Raw genomic sequence first — 18,004 nt, 5'->3', positions numbered from 1 at the left:
TGGGTGAAGAATGAGTGAATGAAATAGCCTGGAATACCAGAGCAGGATGGGGGCTTGGAGGTCACTGACCCTAGTCTCCCATTGAAGACTGAGACTCAGGTGGGGGAAGGGCTTTATTCAGGGTCTCACAGGGTGCCTGTGGCAGAGGGGCGTTGTATGGCAGAGAGGATGAAGAAGAACATGTATGACCCTGCACAGAAAAAGCTCTGTTAAAGTGGAAATTCTGGACACAGAAAGGTTTCTTTTTTTTCTTTTCTGCTTTCCAGTCAAGCCTCTTGACAGCTCTCCACTCAGGCCTAGATAACGGCTCTGAGCTCCTCACGCACACTCTCTACTTCCCTCCTTGCCCTTGCGGCTCCTTCCACTTGAAACGCTTGCCTTCCCCCACACTGCAGCCTACTCAGGGCTCTAGCCGCCCTCTCTAGCTGACTCCCAAGGAGCTGGACTCTTTCCCAGGGCTGGCGCTGCAGAGCGGGAGCCCCAGGGTGGGAGCTGATGGGAAGGCGAGAGAGGGAAGGAGGGTGCTCGTTGAGGCTCTTCTTCTCTGAGAAGCTTTCCATGATGCTAGGCTGAGGCATGGGTTCCTTCGGTCCCTGTGCTTCCCTCCTCACACAAGTGATACATTGTAGTGTTTTTATTTGCCTTTGTCCTCCGTCCCAGACTGGGAGCTCCCTGGAGGCAATACTGAGTCCCCCAAGAGGGCCTGACACAGAGTCTGCAGCACTAAGGGTTTGTTGGGTGGTGGACTGCTGAAAGGATGGATGGATGATGGATAGACGGATAGATGGAAGAGTGGATGGATGGATGGGTAGATAGATGGGTGAATGGATGGATGGGTAGATAGATGGGTGGATGGATGGATGGGTAGATAGATGGGTGGACGGATGGATGGGTAGATAGATGGGTGGACGGATGGATGGGTAGATAGATGGGTGGATGGATGGATGGGTAGATAGATGGGTGGATGGGAGAGGGAAGGAATGAAACTCAGGTTGCTCTCCAAGGGACAGGCATCTATCTGTCCAGTAGGCCCTCAACAAAATCTCACCGGGCTAAACATGGGCTTCACTACTCCTGTGTAAAATTCTTTCATTTTTAATTTGTTCATTCACTCATTTATTCTTTCATTAATGTCTTGGCTTCTTGTGAGGATTCAATAAATGCATGAATACACACAAAGCACTCAGAACAGTGTCTGGCACACCAAAAGTGGTATGTGGTACCATAAACATTTCCTGGAGACTTGCTACGTGCCAGGCCCTGATGGGGCTTGTGTTGTGATTCACCCCACCTCAAAAACACAGTGACATACTAGCAGGCCCTCTCTAAGAGATGCCCAGAGGGTTTCATCCCTCCGCCCCAGGACACCCCCACTCCCCAGGACTGCCAGAAGGACCCACCCAGGCTGGGACGGAGGGAGTGGGGAGGACCAGCAAGTGCCCATCCTGACCAAGGGGCCTGGAGATGGGCCCTGGTGTGCAGTAACACGGCTCCTCGAGTCCGTCTCCAACCCAGCCCTTTCTGCTCTTACCGGGGCTGGCACGATCGTAGTGGTATGGCTCCGAGATGAAGTGTGGGAGACTCATGAGCAGGCCTGCCAGGGCCACAAGGGCAGCCCCACAGCCGATCAGTCGGGGCCGGTGGACCCGGCTGCCAAAGTAGCTCACAAACACAATCAGGGCTGTGTTCCCCACCTGCCAAAGGAGGAGATGACCCATTTGAATGGAGCAGAGCCGCTAGAGGCCACCACCACCCTCACTTCTGTCACCAGTCTGGTGTTCCATCCAAGTAAAGGACTCGCCGGCTGGATGAGAATCATCTGGGCCCCTCTTATGCAGATTTTGGGTCCTCTTAAGAGGGTCCCCACTGTCCCATTAGGGGAGAGAAATGAGGGCAGAGTGGACAAGGCTAGCAGTTCAATTTCATTCTGGAAAATGGGTTGGACCCCATGTTAGAATATGGAGGAGGGTGGATAGTTAAGGAAAGGGTTGTTCAGTTTCTGGGATATCACAATTGAGGCAAACAAATAAAATTTAAAGCCAGGGGACTAAGAATTTCTTGGAATTTCAAGCTTTAGAATAAAACACTTAGGATGTGGGCACTGGAGGACACTTAAGAGCTTGCAGAGATAGGGCAGGCTCTGTGTGCCCACTGCTTCTGGGCTGTGATACTCGCCCTGGAGCCCCAGGCTCCTTGCTGCTGCGGGGGGGTGGGGGAGGAGGGGTTGAGCAGTATCTGCAAGAGAGTTGGTAGGAAGACCAAGTCTGAGAAGGATAGCTACTCTCTGTTTTATAGATGGGACACTGAGACTCTGGGGGTGGGGCGGGGAGTGACTTCCCTAAGGCCCCAGAGCTATAGGTAATGACGTTTCCTTCCCACCTCTGACATCTGGAGGCGGGGTCTGAGAAATGTCTAGGGGTGCTATGTAGTCGGCAGGCCTTGTGTTGAGTGTGACACATCACCCCGGGGGGAGGCAGCAGCACAGAAATCTGCTGTGGGGAGGGGAGAAAGGGTACTCTGGACAGTGCCCCTTCTCTGAGGCAGAAAACATCTGGTGGACGGGGGGCTGGGGCACAGCTGGACCTTGATCTCCAAATCCCCCCAGAGCAGCTTGTCCACTCCTCGCCGCTTGGCTGTTGGCCCCAGACATGGATTCTGGCAACTCTGAGGGACACTCGTGCCATGGTGTTTCTCCCCCCACCCGGGTCCCACAGTTCTGCCTTTGATCTAATTTAAATCTCTCCGGCTACTATTGAAGTGACTTCCTCTGATTCCTTCCGGGGATAGGCAACAGCCAGCCCCCTGGAAAGGTAAAGGAACGAAAGAAGAGTGGGTGGACATGGGAGTTCTGACTCAAATACCCCCCACCCCCCATCAGAGTGCCCCCATGGACAGAACTGCCAGTGCTCTGACATTACAGGGAGGCCAGAGGTCAGTTTCTCTAGCAGAACATGAGGAAGGAGCTGGCTAAGGAGAAAATCTTAGGGGAGGAAGCTGTAATGGGGTCGCCTGTGGGCACCAGGGGGGGAAGGGCCTATGTCAGGGCAGTGAGAGAGGAGAATGAGGAGGCCGGGAGAGAGTCGCCCTCAACTCCCACCCCTGTGGCCGCTCCAGGACCAGTACCTCGTTGAAGGCAGCCAGCAGCCCTGAGGTCTGACTGGAGAGGCCGAAGCGCTTCTCCACTGTGGAGATGGAGCTCTTGAGGTAGCCAGAGATCATGAGCTGTGCCAGCTGCAGGAGGCTGTGGCACAGGATGAAGAACTGCCGGAGGGGCCAAGGCGAGGGCAGCCGGTGGGGGCGCAGGGAGATAATGGGGATGCAGTCAGAGGGGGTGGTGGTTGGGAGACAGAAACCGAGTTGGGGGAAGGGAGGGGCAAGGAATAAAGATGGGGAAATAGAGTCAGAGGAGATAGACACACAGGAGAGAGAGAGTAAGGGAGGGTGAGTCAAGAGCAAGAGCAGGGAGAGAAAGAGAGAGAGAGAGAGAGAGAGAGATTTATTGGAGTAGCCCATGGCTTCTCACACAAGCCTAAAATCTACACAAGTTGTTCTGCGTGCTACCTCAGAACCAGGTGACTGAGAGTAGGGTCTTCATAGGGCCAAGGGTGATGGGAGTCACTCTGACCCGCAGAGCCTGACTTGGCTGGACTGGACCTTCCTCCCTGTTCCACCACGCTGCCCCTTTCTCCGGGAAGCTCTCCCAGATCCTTCCCTACCCACCCCACCCAATCCTCCCCTCTGGGAGACCACTTGCACACACCAAATCCCCAAATTACCCAACCCACCCAACCCCACCCCAAACGTCTGGCCTCCCTCCTGGTGAACTGGCAGAATTCCCAGGAGAAGAAAAGCTTGCTTCAAAGAAGGGTGCTTATGCCAGAGCTTAAAAACATTCACTCTGTTTCTGAGTCTTGGTTTCCTCTTGCCCATAGCAAGGACGACATTCCTGCCGCTCAGGGTTACTGTGAGGACTAAACAAGATGGCACTTGGCACAGGCCCTGGCACCAGGCGATACTTGCATGTTTAGGGCTGCCCTTGGTGGAGCCAGAGCTCCCCCACATTCACACAGATTTGGGATCCCTGGGGTCCTTCTCTTTCCTTGCAGGGAAATGGGGAGGCAAGGAGACTGGTCCCCTGCTGCCCACAGAGCAGCCCTTTTTTCTTCTCTGGAAGGAGGAAACATGTGCCCAAAACCAAGCTAAATGCTTTAGTAGATTGTCCCTTTGATTCTCACAGCCACCCATTCTTCAGGTGAGGAAACTGAGAAAGGCAGCAGCTTGCTTGGAGTTACACAGCCTTCTCTTCCAGGTCCGGACGCCCCTGCTCCTGGCAGGCCCTGAGAGATACCTTGATGCTATAGAACACACTTCTTCGCAAGTCCTGAGGGTTTGGGCTGGCCTTGCCTCTGAGTGTGTCTTCTGTGTTCATCATGGCCTTGGTGTCCTTTTCTGGCATCTGGGGCTCCTCACCCATTGGCCCTGTGGGACAGACATCCAGGAGGTGAGGGTGGAGATGGGATCCCAGAGGATGTCCCTGACCCAGTCGCCCAAGGTATTCCAGGCCTTGGTAAGAATCAAAGAGTCTGAGCACCTTCAGCCTCCCTGAGTCCCAGTGGTGGTGGTGGTGGTGGGGCCCTTCCTAAGAGGGTATGTGTCCCATGTGCCCATGCTGGCCAGGTCCTAATGGGAATCACCTATCTCACACCTTCATTCCATCCCCAGCATAAACCTTCCTTCTAGGGAGACATCGCTGGCCACACTACCTGAGTTTCAAGCAGGGACCCCAGCAGTAAGAATGTGCAGCCTTAGACTACCCCTTGGGCTGCTGAGAGGTGCCAGTGCTCGTAGAGGCTGAGTCTGGCTGTGGGTCTCTCTGGCTCAGTGTGGGATCACAGGTTTGGGATCAGGTGCAGAGTCAAGGCTTGGTCCATGGTCAGGGCATAAAGGCTTTTCCTGGGAGGAGTTCAGAACAATTACCAACACCCCCATGGAGCACCGTCCTGACATGTAAGCATAGAGCTTAACTAGCCCAGTCTCTAACTCATGCATCAAACCACGTTGCTGGTTGGCGTGGAAAGGGCCCTCAGAGGTCATCGCATTTAACCACTCCCTCATCCTGGACAAACTGAACTCCCCAAGAGTCGTGATGACTCAGGAAGCAGAGCTATGGTTAGAACCTGGACTCTTGGCCCCATCAGACATGTCTGAGTTTCTCCATGGAAACCATGGTAACTATGTCAGCATCTTACTTACTGCAGTGGAAGGAAAGCTGAACCTCCACAGGGGTCTCCTGACGTTCTTTTTTGTTTTGTTTTTTTAATTTTTTTAAATGTTTATTCATTTTTGAGAGAGAGAGAGACAGAGTGCAAGCAGAGGAGGGACAGAGAGAGAGAGGGAGACACAGAATCTGAAGCAGGTTCCAGCTTCTGAGGTGTCAGCACAGAGTCTGACGAGGGGCTTGAACCCACAAACCATGAGATCATGACCTGAGCCAAAGTTGGAAGCTTAACTGACTGAGCCATTCAGGCACCCCCCCTGATATTTACTCTCGATGAGGAACTCGAAGTCCAGCCTTGGGAGACTCCACCCCTCCACCTACATGTAGATCCCCACCTCCTTGGCCTTCATCCCTAACTGGGGCCCTACTTCCTGCGGAAGCCTCCTCCATTGTTTCATATGTTTTTCAACCGAGCAGGAGTTTCCCCTCATTCAACAAGTTCCTTCTGGAGCCTGGAAATGGACTCAGGACCCAGGTAGGGGGTTAGGGACTCTCCATCTCCAAACGCAGAAGGCAGACTCAGGGAGGGGCTACAGAGGCCTGGAACCACCATAGACAAGGGTTTGTGCTCCTCACACAAGGTACCTGCAGGACTGAGGAATTTCTTTCCAACTGGGATATAACTCATATACCATAAACCCCGCCCTTTTAAAGTACACAGTTCAGTGCTTTTTGGTATATTCAAAGAGCTATACATCATCCCCACTAATTCCAGAGCATTTCCATCATCCCAGGAAGGAACCCTATACCTGTTAGCAGTCCTCCCTCCCCCCAGCTCCTGGCAACTACTAATCTATTTTCGGGCTCTCTGGATTTGCCTATTCTGGATATTTCATATAAAATCATATAAATAAAATAGTAGAATATGTCATTTTTTGTGCCTCGTTGATTTCACGTAGCATGATGTTTAAAGTACCTCCATATTACCAAGGGGGAGACGAAGGGGGAAAATAGTGGGGGAGAGGGAGGGAGGCAAACCATGAGAGACTCTTGAATGCTGAGGACAAACTGAGGGCTGATGAGGGGGGAGGGGAAGGGAGGTGATGGGCATGGAAGAGGGCACTTGTGGGAATGAGCACTGGGTATTATATGGAAACCAACTTGACAATAAACTACTCAAAAAATAAAAATTAAAAATGGCAGAAAATAAAAAAAGAAATTCAGATTCTACACACACACACACACACACACACACACAAAATAAAGTACCTCCGTACTGTAGCATGCATCAGTACCTCCTTTCTTTTTATGAATGCAACAGTCCGTTGTGTGGACATAAATCACATTTTGTTTATCCATTCACCTGTTGAAGGACATCTGGATTGTTTCAGGTGTTGTGAACATTCATATACCGTACACATTTTTGTGTCGACATATGTTCTCAGTTCCCCTGGGTATATGGCCAGGAGCAGAATTCTTGGGTCATGTGGCAATTCCACTCAACTTTTTAAGAAACTACCAAACTGTTTTCCGAAGTGGCTGTGCTGTTTTATACTCCCGCTCACAGCATATGATGGTTCTAATTTCTCTACATCCTTGCTAATACTTATTATCGTGTCTCTTTCATGATAGCCATCTTAGTGGGTGGGTGATATCTCATGTGGTTTTGACTAGCATTTCCCTAATGACCAATGATGTTAAGCGTCTTTTCACGTACTTCTTGGCCATTTGTATATCTTCTTTGGAGAAATGTCTATTCAGATAGCATGAAGAATTTGAGAAAATGGAAATGTGTGTGGCTGGGGAGGAGTCCCTTTGGGGGGCATAAGTATTCAGAGGAAACAAGGAGATATTGAAACAAAAGCGACACCAGACATGGAAGAGATAAAGGGTTGGCCCAGTGAAGTAGGGGTGGGATAGGCTCTGTGGAAGTCACTTAGGAGAAAAGGAGGGAAGGGGGTTCCAAGCAAACTCTCCCAGAGGAGGTTGACAGGACTGTTTGCAAGCACTGGTTCTGCTCACCAGCACAGACGATCACCTACTACAGCATAGATTCTGGGCTACACGCTTTACATGCAACTCAGCCTTCACATGTGCACGAAGCTTCTCCACAGCTCTGTGCCTTTGGTGCTCTCATTATCTCTGTATCGGATGAGGACAGAAGCTCAGAGGTAACTATCTCTGCTGGTTAATGTTGGTGCATAGTCTCAAGCCTAGGAGTTAACCTCTACATAACTCCGTGTTCCTTGCACAGGATGATGAGGGGAAGATGCTCTTCTCTGTCTCAGCCCAACCAAACCTAACCAGGCCACCTGAAAGGGGCCAGTACCCACCTACCAAGGGACCAGGCCAACCAAACGATGAAGCTGGAGCTGAGTCTGGGAGGGGAGAAGTCAGTGACCAGGAGGTCCAGCTCTGAAAGAAGTCCAGGATATGGATGAGGGAGGGGGACAGAAGATCAGTGGACTAGCTTAGAACATTCCACCTTCCCGTGGCCTAGTAGAGGGAAGCCGTGGCCCCTGTGATCTGAAAGCAGCCACCAGTTCGTGCACTGCGTGGTCAGCTGATCACTGAACATTGAACAGGACAGGTCAGGCAGGTAGCCAGGCCTCTCCAAGCTCTTCCTGTGGGCTGAGACCTCTGAGTGGGCTGGCAGCAAACAGTCTGACTGTGAATAAGGACAAAGCTCCCCTTAACACGAGGATCCTAAGACCAGGAAAGTACGTTCTCCTCATGTGACATCTCTGAAGGCCTTCCCATCCTGTGAAGACTTTGTCAGGGGTCATCCCTGACAGGAGAGGGCGCAGCTGTGGGGGTGAACCTAGGCTGGGCCTGGGTAGCCTGTGGGTATGAAGGGAGAGGCAGGGAGTCAGGCCCCAGGAAAAAATCCAAGCCTGTTTCTCTCCTAGGTGGGCAATCAGGTTTGGGGTCTCCAGGTAGGTCAGGTGGTTGGAGGCCATGTCCCCAGAGCTGCCAGGCAAAGAGTTTGTGTGCCTGTCAGTTGGTTACATGGCTGGCCACACACACAGGCCCATTCATGTCCATCAGCTGGTAAGTCACTGGTCTGGCTGACTCTCAGGAGACTTGTCTGGTGGAGACCTTCAGTTCGTTCAGAAACTCGGAATGTCTGCAAGGTGGAGGCAGAGGCTCTGGGCTCTAGCCTGGGGTCTAGCTGCCTGCCTCCATGCAAGAGTCAGCCTTCTTCAAACCAGCTGGATCCATGGTGATGGAGACCAAGGTTTCAGAGAGTAGCCTGACAGGGAGCACTACTTTTCTCTGTCTGTTCTTTTCTGGAAAGGCTCAAAGTCCTGTCTCCTCCAGCTACCTCCCAGCAGCAAAAAGAAAATTCCAGGTGGATGTGGGGCTGAGTATAGATTTCTTTTCTATTTTTTTCTTCCCTGAGTATAGGTTTCAAAGTCCTCAGACCTGGGCCTGAACCCTAGCTCCACCACTGGCAGCTGTGTGAGCCTGGACATGCCCTTTCATCTTTCTGAGCTGTTTTCTCATCTGAGGTGAGGCATCTGGGGGGTTGGCCCAGGCCTGGGACACAGTGGGAGGATGGTTGCCCACCCCTCTCCTGATAACCTTCAAGTGCTTCCAAGGCCACAAGGTTATACTGAACCCACTCCCTTCCATGTGCACCCGACCCCTCCAAGTTAACACCTCTTTCTTCCATCCCTAGATTGTCTCTCCCTTTCACCCAAGCCCCAATTTACCACAAGACCTGAGGACCTGGACCCCTTCCACGTACACTCACTGGCTTTAGAAACAATTGCTCAGGTTTCAACCCCCACTGGCTGCAATCCTATTTTGTAGCCTTAGACCAGTGGCCCCTGTGCTTCCTCATCTGTGACACAGGGACTGTAATCCCTATGTCCCAGTACAGAAAGCACCCACCGAGAATCAGATCCTTCCACCTCATGTTTAGCCTGGACACTGAAGGCCTGAAACCACATCTTACGGTGGACGTTAACCTGACCTTGCGATTCCACTGTCTTCATTAGCATTTTTTCTTCTTACTCTGCCCAGACTGACCAGCTCAAGCAAATGGCTTGATTGTTCATTACAGGAACTTCCTGAAAGCCTACTCAACTCTTCAAGGGAAACCATCAACAGAGTGTGTGCCTCTGATTCTTTGAATCTCTGTTCCCAAAATCCTTACCTTGCTGTTTCCACCAGCTAACTGTTGTATCATGATTCCTACCCAATCCCAGTCAAGCCTTCGTCCTCCACCTCCCTACCCACACTGAAGGACCTGCCTTAAAACAAACTTTCAGGGGCGCCTGGGTGGCTTAGTCGGTTGAGCGTCCGACTTTCGCTTGGGTCATGACCTTGCGGTTCGTGGGTTCGAGCCCCGCGTCAGGCTCTGTGCTGACTGCCAGCTCGGAGCCTGGAGCCTGTTTCAGTCTGTGACTCCCTCTCTCTCTGACCCTCCCCTGTTCATGCTGTCTCTCTCTCTCTAGAAATAAAAAAAAAAAAAAAAAAACTTTCAATTCTCAGCAAATATTGACCTCACTTCCCCACTCTGAATCACTGCCAAAGTTTTGAGAAGTGATGTTGTCCCTCATCATGGTAAACTGGTTAATGGTAAACAGGTTGTGTCAGTAATAAGTGGGGAGCCAACACGGACACGATACATAGCAGATGTTAAGTAAATGTTTTATTTCCCGTAATAGCCAGTCTTTCTGTTAGCTGTCTGTCCTGCCATAAACGCCCCACAGGCCTCCATACTTGCTTTGTGACTGCAAGGAGCATTGCCACATCTGGAACTTGAGAATTCAGAGAAAATTCAACCCCAGACATCTGGGAAGTTGGGAGTGTGAGAGACTCGGCTCTCTGGCTCACCCTAATCCCCTACAAGAAGTGATTTAGAGGAGCTTGTCTGACGGGGCTACCACAGACCAGGCAACACTATGTACTGTGCTGGGCTAGGCTGAGCTCACTCACCAATCCTCCTAACAACCTTTGAGATAGTGCTGTGACTCCATGATATAGAGGAGGAAACAGAAGCAGAGGGGAAGCAATTTACCCAGAGTCCTGGGGCTGGAAAATGGGAAAGTCTGGACTGGAATCCAGATCTATTTGACTCCTGGGCCCTCAACAGCAACCATAAGAAGGCTGGCTGCAAAGATGGCCTTAGGACACATGAAAAATGATCCCATGTAGCCACTTCTTATTCTGACCAGGCTTCTAGCCTGCAAATTGTCAAAGGTAGCTTTATGGGAATAGTCTTCCATTCTACCAGCTGATTCTTTAGCTAGTCAGTCTTTCATTGTAAGTCAACAGCCTCTTCTGATGACCTCAGAGAGTGCTGTCAGGGTTAGGCTGGAGAGAGAAATGAGGTGAGGGGGACATGTGGGGATCTGAGTTCCATGCCCTGGGGGACCTGCATATGGTGGGAGTTTACGACTCATAATCAAGGTCCAGATTTGAACTTTCAGGAGTGATCTGCTGAGAAATGCCAAGGGAGCCTGTGAGAGTTCCCACATCCTGAAGACCAAGGAGGGTCTTCTCTCCAGAAAATTCCAGCCTGTCTCCAGCAGAGAGAGAAAGATCAAAGATCACTTGACTCAGTATGGCCTTGGGCCAGCAAGTAGACTTTCCTGAGCCTCTGCCAGATAGGAAAGCTAAACCTTACTCTGAAGCCTGTGTGAGGGTCATACAGGATAATGTCCTTTGTCTGCCCCAAACTCACCAGGAAATCTACATCCAGGTCTTCCACCAGGTCCCAGAATAACTCATACTCCTTCCTGTGGGAGACTCAGCCCTGGTGTCACTCTCTCAACTCCTCCTGATCCCTGAAGCAATACAGACCCCTCTGGATGCCTCCCTCCCCAAGCCACTCCATCAGCTTCATTCCAAGGTCTTTTTTTTTTTTTTTTTCCTAAAAACTTCCGTGTGCAAGAGTCTCTCTTCCACACTCTTTGCCAAGGCCACCAAAGGAATTAGCAGAGACAGAGTGTAGGGCAGAAGTTACAATGGCAAGGCCCTGGCCAAAGGCCCATGTGCAGTTGTGTGGGCTGTGTACCACTGAGTAGTGCCCTCTGGAGTGGTGTGGCACATGGCAGTCCTGCCTGGGGGGCACATCTGACTTCTAGACATTTTGGGGGGCTTGCACAATGCTTGCTTTCTGAGTGTTTTCAAGCTGGTTGCCAGCATTTAAAAACAGGAAACTTCACATAAAACTCCAGATTTTTTTTGCTTCTTCTTGAAAGATTAGCAGATCTGGCAACACTGGGCCCGCATTCTCCTATGCCAACACTCAGCTGGTCCAAGCTGCTGGGCCTGCATGTGGCGATTTGCCTTGTTGGAGTCTCTTTGGGGGGTGGGTGCCTTTCTGGCTTGTTTCATAGACCCTCTCTACCTCCCTGTGACTCCACAGCAACACTGGGTCTGGGGAGTCCATGGGACAGGAAGCCAGGGCTGGATTAACCCTTAGAGGGGCGAGGAAGGATCCAGAGAGGACCATGACTTGCCCAGGGTCACCATGTGGGAAGAATCAGTCTTCTGGTTCTGGAAGTCACAATGAAGATTTATTCCACATACCCTGACAGCTCCCTGAGGCAGGCCTCTGGGGACCCAAGGCCAGCAGCCCCAGTTCCTGCCTTCAGGGAGCTCCCAGTGTATGTATGGACGGCGGGAGGCAGACATCTAACACAGAATCACAGTGAAATGTGCTCACTGATGTGATGCAAGGAGTTTCAAGCCTACAGAAACAGAGCAGAGGCCCGAGCCTAGACTGCAAGTTTCTTGAAGGTTTTCTAAAGGAAGAAACATCAGAGAAAAAGGCAAAAGTATCAAAGCACAAAGAATGCTCAGGGAACAAACAGTCTGACAAAGCTGGAGCCCTGGGGCCAAGGTGAGGGGGTGAGGCTGGAGGAGCCAGGCTTGACAAGCCTTGAATGCCAGACTGAAGGGCTGGGCTTTGTTCTGAACCCAAGGATGAGGTCTGATTTGGCCTCCTGGGAAGACCTCCATGTCCATGCGGGGAGAGTGAAGGAGTCAGGCTGTAGGCAGGGATTAGGGAGAAGGCACGGACGGGGTCCAGAGCAGCAAGGGACTCTGGGGCCTGGACCAGGTAGTGGCAGTGGGAATGGAGAGTAACAAGCTGAGATACCACAGTGAGAGGTAGGAAGGGCAGGACTTGGTGGATAATCAGCTGTAGTGGGGGCAAGGGGGTTGAGGAACCCTGGGGGCAGTGTGGAGAAGGGAGAGGCGCAGCTCTGCATCTGGGCATGCCAGCATTGAAGGCCAGGATTACAGGGTGTTGATGTCTTCAGACTTGGCCATGGTGATTTTGAGGTGGCCACGGGGCTCCAAGGGAGAGATGCCTAGGAGGCTGTGGGCTCCAGGAGAGCCCATGAGAGGATATGGGCCAGAGCCAGATCTCTGGCTGTCTGGAGACACAAGTGGAGAAAAGGTAACAGAAACCATAAGTAGGCAACTTGCCCAGTGAGAGTGGGATGCCTCTGCTATGTTCCCCATCTGCAGAGATCAGAGTGAAAGAGAAACCAGCCCTGGAACTGTGTTCAGGTGCCAAGGTCAGGGGAGGGGACAGTGTCACAAAGGTGCCAAGATGTTTTTGAAAAATCCACCAGCTTGCAGCACTACCACATGCAGAGCCCCCGCAGCCTGAGCCTGGGAAGAGTCCCAGCAGCAAGAATTGGACAATCTGTCCCTCATAACAATGGCAGATAGCTCTCTCTGGAGGTGCCGGGGGAAGAAGGAAGCCAGTGTAGCCAACCCCCACATCCAGCCCTTCTTACCTCTTTGCTCTGTATTCCCTTGGCTCTCCAGTCCTTCCTGCCTAGCTCCTGAAACCAATAACAGCTGTGTTTCCTTCCAGAAAACACAGAAAAATTGGCCCTTCCTGGGCCAATTCCCTAAGCCCTTGCTCTGGGCCGCAGGGCTGATCAGTCCCTGCACTACTTATGTCCCTCTCATTAAGCGGTGAACTCCCTGGGTCAGAGCCTGTCCTATCCTGTGTCCCAATGGACTGTGTCAAGTCCCTGTTGAAATGCTCTGGGTCAGAAGACTTTGGATTCAAATATTTGCTTTGCTACATCGTAGCTGTGTGACCCTGGGCAGCTTATGTAGCCCACGTAAGCCTCAGTTTCCTTCTCTGGAAGCCAGAGAAGAGTGCCTGTCTCATGGCGTATTTGTGAGATCGAAGGAAAATGCCATGCCAGATATGCTGCAGTCCTCGGCAACAGTTAGCCCCCTCCTCCCTTCCCACCCCGTCTGCAACATGTGAGTATAGACACTTCAGCCTCAAGAGGTCAAGGCCCCCAGGAACTGTTCCTGCCTCATCTACCCGCCTCTAGCAAACGTTATTCTCTGGCCCTGTAGATACTCGCCATTCCCCAAATTCATCCTGTTCTTTTCACCCCTCAGCCTTTGCATGTCCTGTACGCTCAGCCTGGAGTGTCCTTCCTCCCCAGCAAACCACTTCTTATCTTTCAAGACCTGGCTCAGCTTAAAAACGTGATTGTTGAACTGAGCTATGCTGAGTGAGGGAGAAGGGAGGGCCAGAGCATGGGGAAGTGGGAGGAGGGGCCCAGGTTGGGGTGGGGGTGGAGTGAGACCCCTGAGTGCTGCACTTCCCAGCATGGCCTGGTGGGCTCCTGGAGGAGGAAGAGTCAAAGCCAAGAAGGGCTTGGCTGCCACCTTTGGGAAATTCCTGCTGGCGGGACTTTGGGTGGTCCTTTGGGGAGACAATAGCCTGCTTGAGGTCCAGCTACTGCAGGCCTTCCAGCTGTTGCTTCTTGAGGGAGATCCCTGCAGGGTGGGGGAGGAGGCCAAGCGCTTTCTGGTGGTTTCCAAGCTGGGTCAGGCACTCTGCGCTGGGACTTTCTGTCTCCAGTTCTGGCCCTGGTTATCCTATCTGAACCTAAGATGACCTTTAAAGTCGTGAGGAGGGCCTTGAGGGGAGGGGGAGCCCTGAGCCCATAGGGAACTCAGGTCAGTGTCCTTCAGCCTAGAATATGGAGCCTGAGGCTCAGAGACAGGTAGTCATTGGCTTTGCCATGCTCCCTCCCCCAACTGTGAGTCCCAGCTCATTTCTCCGTGCTTACATTTACTCCTTGGAGCCCTATCCTACCCAACCTCACTCCATATCATGAGTCTCCTGTCCTCAATGAGAGTAGGATTTCACAACAGGTTGGAGGGAAGGAAGGAATGTCATGGCGGGGGGGGGGGGGGGCACGGAGGCATGGAGTGAAGGGACAACAGCCTAGGTACTGAGACTTTCCCAATGTCCCATCTCTGCCCAGCCTGTGCTGAGATCTGAGGCCTCAANGGGGGGGGGGGGGGGGGGGGGGGGGGGGGGGGGGGGGTCACGGAGGCATGGAGTGAAGGGACAACAGCCTAGGTACTGAGACTTTCCCAATGTCCCATCTCTGCCCAGCCTGTGCTGAGATCTGAGGCCTCAAGAATGGATCAAATCTGGCCCCACCTCCAGGGAGCCCTCAGTCTAGTGAGGACGGCATCGTTCTCCATCGTTTCAAGCATTAGTGCTTAGGGCTCTGGGCTGTAGCATCTGAGGGGTGGCTGGAACCAAGCTTATATCTTTACTTCTTCTTGACCCCCAGGGTACAGCTGAAGTTCAGGCTGGTGCCTGGCAAAAGCCAGGCTCTCCTGACACTGATGGGGAGATCTCTTCCCCTACAGAGAGGCTCTTGATGCACTGCTCCTTCCAGAGACAGAAGATTGAGCTTCTCAGTACAGGAAGAGACCAAATGACCACCTTGGCCAATCCCCTCCATCTACTTCACCAAGAAAGTGAGTCTCAGAAAGCAGACTGGGCATTGAATGCCTGGCACCCAGTTGTAGGGTCTAGGCAAGCTTACCATCTGGTTCACAGCTGCCTGAAATCTGGCCCAATAAGCAAGGCCTAGCCCGGGATGAAATAACCATCCCCAACCCTGCCCACTCCCTAGTCACTAGCACAGAGAATAGTTTTCTTTGTCTAGAACCAGTGGAGAAACGCCCAAGTAGGTGGAGTCTCACTAGTGTGGGATCTGTGGAAGGGAAGAGGGAGCCCTGAGGGTAAGGGCAGAGAGAAGAAAGAGATTTGGCATCAAGACAACCTGGCTTCTGGCCCCCACTCTGCTGCTCCTTTGGTGGGTGACCTTGGGTGAGTCATTTGCCCTCTCTGAGCATCTGTTTCCTCAACTATTAAAAAGGGTGAGAGATTGCCACTTCATTCTCATAAAGCCAGTGATGCAAAGTTCAAATTTTAATCCAGGACTGCTGGTTCTTTCCATTGTCCTACCTGTCTGTCCTCAATTGGCTCTTTTTGAACCCAGGGGGTCTCGAAAGCAACACAAACAATATTAGGAATATTAGGAACAAAAGAAGATGAACCTCGAAAAAGTGAAGTCAAACAGCATGTGTCAGAAAGGTTACTTCCTGCTGGGAGAATCAGTCTGGAAGGCTTCCTGGAGGAGTTGGCATTTGGAGGAGTTGGCAAATTTGGAGGAGGAAAATGGCAAATTTCACCAGAATGGGGGAAGAAAAAGATACCTTCCTGGTTGAGGTAAAAGCTATGAGCAAAGAGGCAGAAGTAGGAAAAGTGTCTTCTCTGAAACCACAAAATGGGAATGGTTTTGGGAGATCATTTTCTCCAACTCCTCCCCCACAGACGGGGAAGCTCTGCTAGTTGCCTAAGGACACGTGGTGAGTTGGTGGTGGGGCTGGGCTGAGAGCCAGATCTGACCCTGACTCCTCTTTGTAGTGTCAGCCCCTGGCTGGGACAGCTGCCCCTCTCCCTCAGGAAAGCTGGTCCCTGCTCTTTCCCCAGGATCCGGGCTCTGTACCCAGCCCTAACTGAATTCCCACATCCCTCAGGGTGCTCTAAGCTCAAGCTGGAGCTCAGGAAGCAAGGCTTCTCCTGGCCCAGTGGGTAGATACTGAGGTCAGCCTCTTGTATGTGTGGGAGGTGGGGGCAGCTAGAGAATATTCCAGAGCTGAGCCCTGCAGGGGTCAGAATAACAGTGGGGCAGGGGCAGGGGGCAAGCACAATACAGTCAAAGTCTCTAGTTTCTTCCCATACCTATAAGATCACCAACCCTCCCATCCTGCATGAGCCAAGGCTGATGGGGAATCTGGTTTGTCAGGGGCCCATCTCCAGTCCAAATCTGACCTCACTGTCGTCTCTCCTGTGAGGCCCCCAGAGGAAGCATCCACCCCACACTTCCTGACATTCCACGGCCCCCAGCTGCGTCAGCCTGCCCGTGAAGCCCTCACTGCCGCGTGCACGAGATGAGGAGCAAGTTCAGCCTTGCCTGAGCGGCGGTGAGGCTAACACAGCTGGCGGAGGACAGAGCTGGAAAGAGGCCAGAGGTGATAACCACAGGGCAGCCGGCCCGGAGGGCCACCCCATCTGAAGACCCTTTGTTTCCTCCACCTCCCTCGCTTGCCCAAAGCATGCTCAACTGGGTGCTCCGCTCCCAGAACCGCCACCGTCTTCACGAGGTGCTTCAGTCACACTCCAGGCTTGGCTCTGCAGGTCTCTCTCTGAGTCTGTTTCTCTTCTGTGCTGATCTTTCAGATTCTTTTTGGCAGGTCTGCCTGTCTCTCTCCTGTCTCTGTCTCTGGTTCTCTCTCCCACACTGTCCCTGCTTCTCTTCATTTCTCCCTGTCTCTTCTGCAGCCAGCTCTCTGGGGGCTGACCCCCCCCCCCCTTTCCCTGCATGCTCCTGCAGACACCTGCTGGTCTTTGTCTTCTCCTCTGGCTTGTCGCCCTTCTGTCCCAGCCTTTGTCTGACCGCATATCTCTGGACTTGCTCTGTCTCTGCCTACACTTTTATCTGTGTTTTTCTCTGCTTTGTCTGTATCTCTGCCTACTTTAGAAAGAGAACAAGGGCTCAGCTTGGTGCGGGGCTCAGTGGCCTGACTTTCCATCACTCTTGCAGCATCCCCGTCTCATCAGGGAGGATAGGCTGGGTTCCCTGCCTCCAGCTGAGCAAACAGTATCCCTTCCTGACCCTTCGGTTATTCACTCATTCATTCAACACACCTTCACTAGATCCGGCCTTATGTCTGGCTTTGCATGGGGAAATGCGAGCCCCCCACCCCCACCCAGTACACCCATTTTGGCCCTACAGCCTCCTCAACCTCCACACTGGGAACGTAGCCCCCAGATTCCCTCCCAATGCCCCTTCCTTACGTTGTCCAGACTTACCTATCCTGGGTCCCATGATTTTTGGGGTGCAGTGAGTCCAGCCCCTATTTCAATTTCAACAGTGGAGCTGAGCAGGAGAGAGGGAGTGATCAGGGGGGGGCCCTGGAGACAGCAGTCGCGAGCCACAGAAGGGAGGTGCTAATGTGGAGACTCCAGGTACCAGGCCGATGCCGCCTGGGCCACACTGGATGGCAGCCACCTCTTCCAGGATGGGTTAGAAATTCCTGCAAAACTTGACCCCACTCTCCAAGTGCCTGCCTCATTCAGCCACTTGTTCCTTCTGTCTCTGTTTCTCTGAATTCCTCTGATTCCTGGCTGGGACAGCCCAGGGCCAGAACTCTGTGGGAGGCTGGGTTTGTTTAGATCCAGCCCCGCTGGTGGGAGGAGGCTGCTGTGTCACCTCCCCCTCGGCCTCTTGCCTCAGCATTCTCCTGGATATTTTCTCTTCCTCTGTTAGCAGGAGATGGCAGGCAGAGGGAATGTCAGTGGTCCCCAAGCCCTGGGATCATTCAGTCCCGAGTCTCCAGTCTCCTCTTACGCTCCCATTCTCAGTCTGTCCCCAACCAAGCTCTTGTCCCCCTCACAGAAATTTTGTCACCCTC

The 18,004-nt window shown here is 52.4% G+C and overlaps 1 protein-coding gene across 2 annotated transcripts in view; it reads right to left on the bottom strand.

Moving 5' to 3' along the window:
• SLCO2B1 (solute carrier organic anion transporter family member 2B1) overlaps nt 1-17,701 on the bottom strand; it is a 45,688-nt gene extending 27,987 nt beyond the window's left edge. For both annotated transcript variants that reach the window (XM_039228724.1, XM_039228725.1), the window contains exons 1-4: nt 17,403-17,701; nt 4,349-4,479; nt 3,124-3,261; nt 1,532-1,694 (exon numbers count right to left, since the gene is read on the bottom strand). In XM_039228724.1, coding sequence (XP_039084655.1) covers nt 1,532-1,694; nt 3,124-3,261; nt 4,349-4,479; nt 17,403-17,418 — 448 coding nt within the window. In that variant the 5' untranslated portion in view covers nt 17,419-17,701. The remainder of the gene's footprint in view (nt 1-1,531; nt 1,695-3,123; nt 3,262-4,348; nt 4,480-17,402) is intronic.
• Nucleotides 17,702-18,004: the final 303 nt, after the last annotated feature.

This window comes from Hyaena hyaena, unplaced genomic scaffold (assembly GCF_003009895.1).
Source record: "Hyaena hyaena isolate Hyena2069 unplaced genomic scaffold, ASM300989v1 scaffold_34, whole genome shotgun sequence".
Classification (NCBI taxonomy): Eukaryota; Metazoa; Chordata; class Mammalia; order Carnivora; family Hyaenidae; genus Hyaena; species Hyaena hyaena.
The sequence above is the reverse complement of the archived record's forward strand: the minus strand, read 5'-3'. Positions and strand labels throughout refer to the sequence as shown.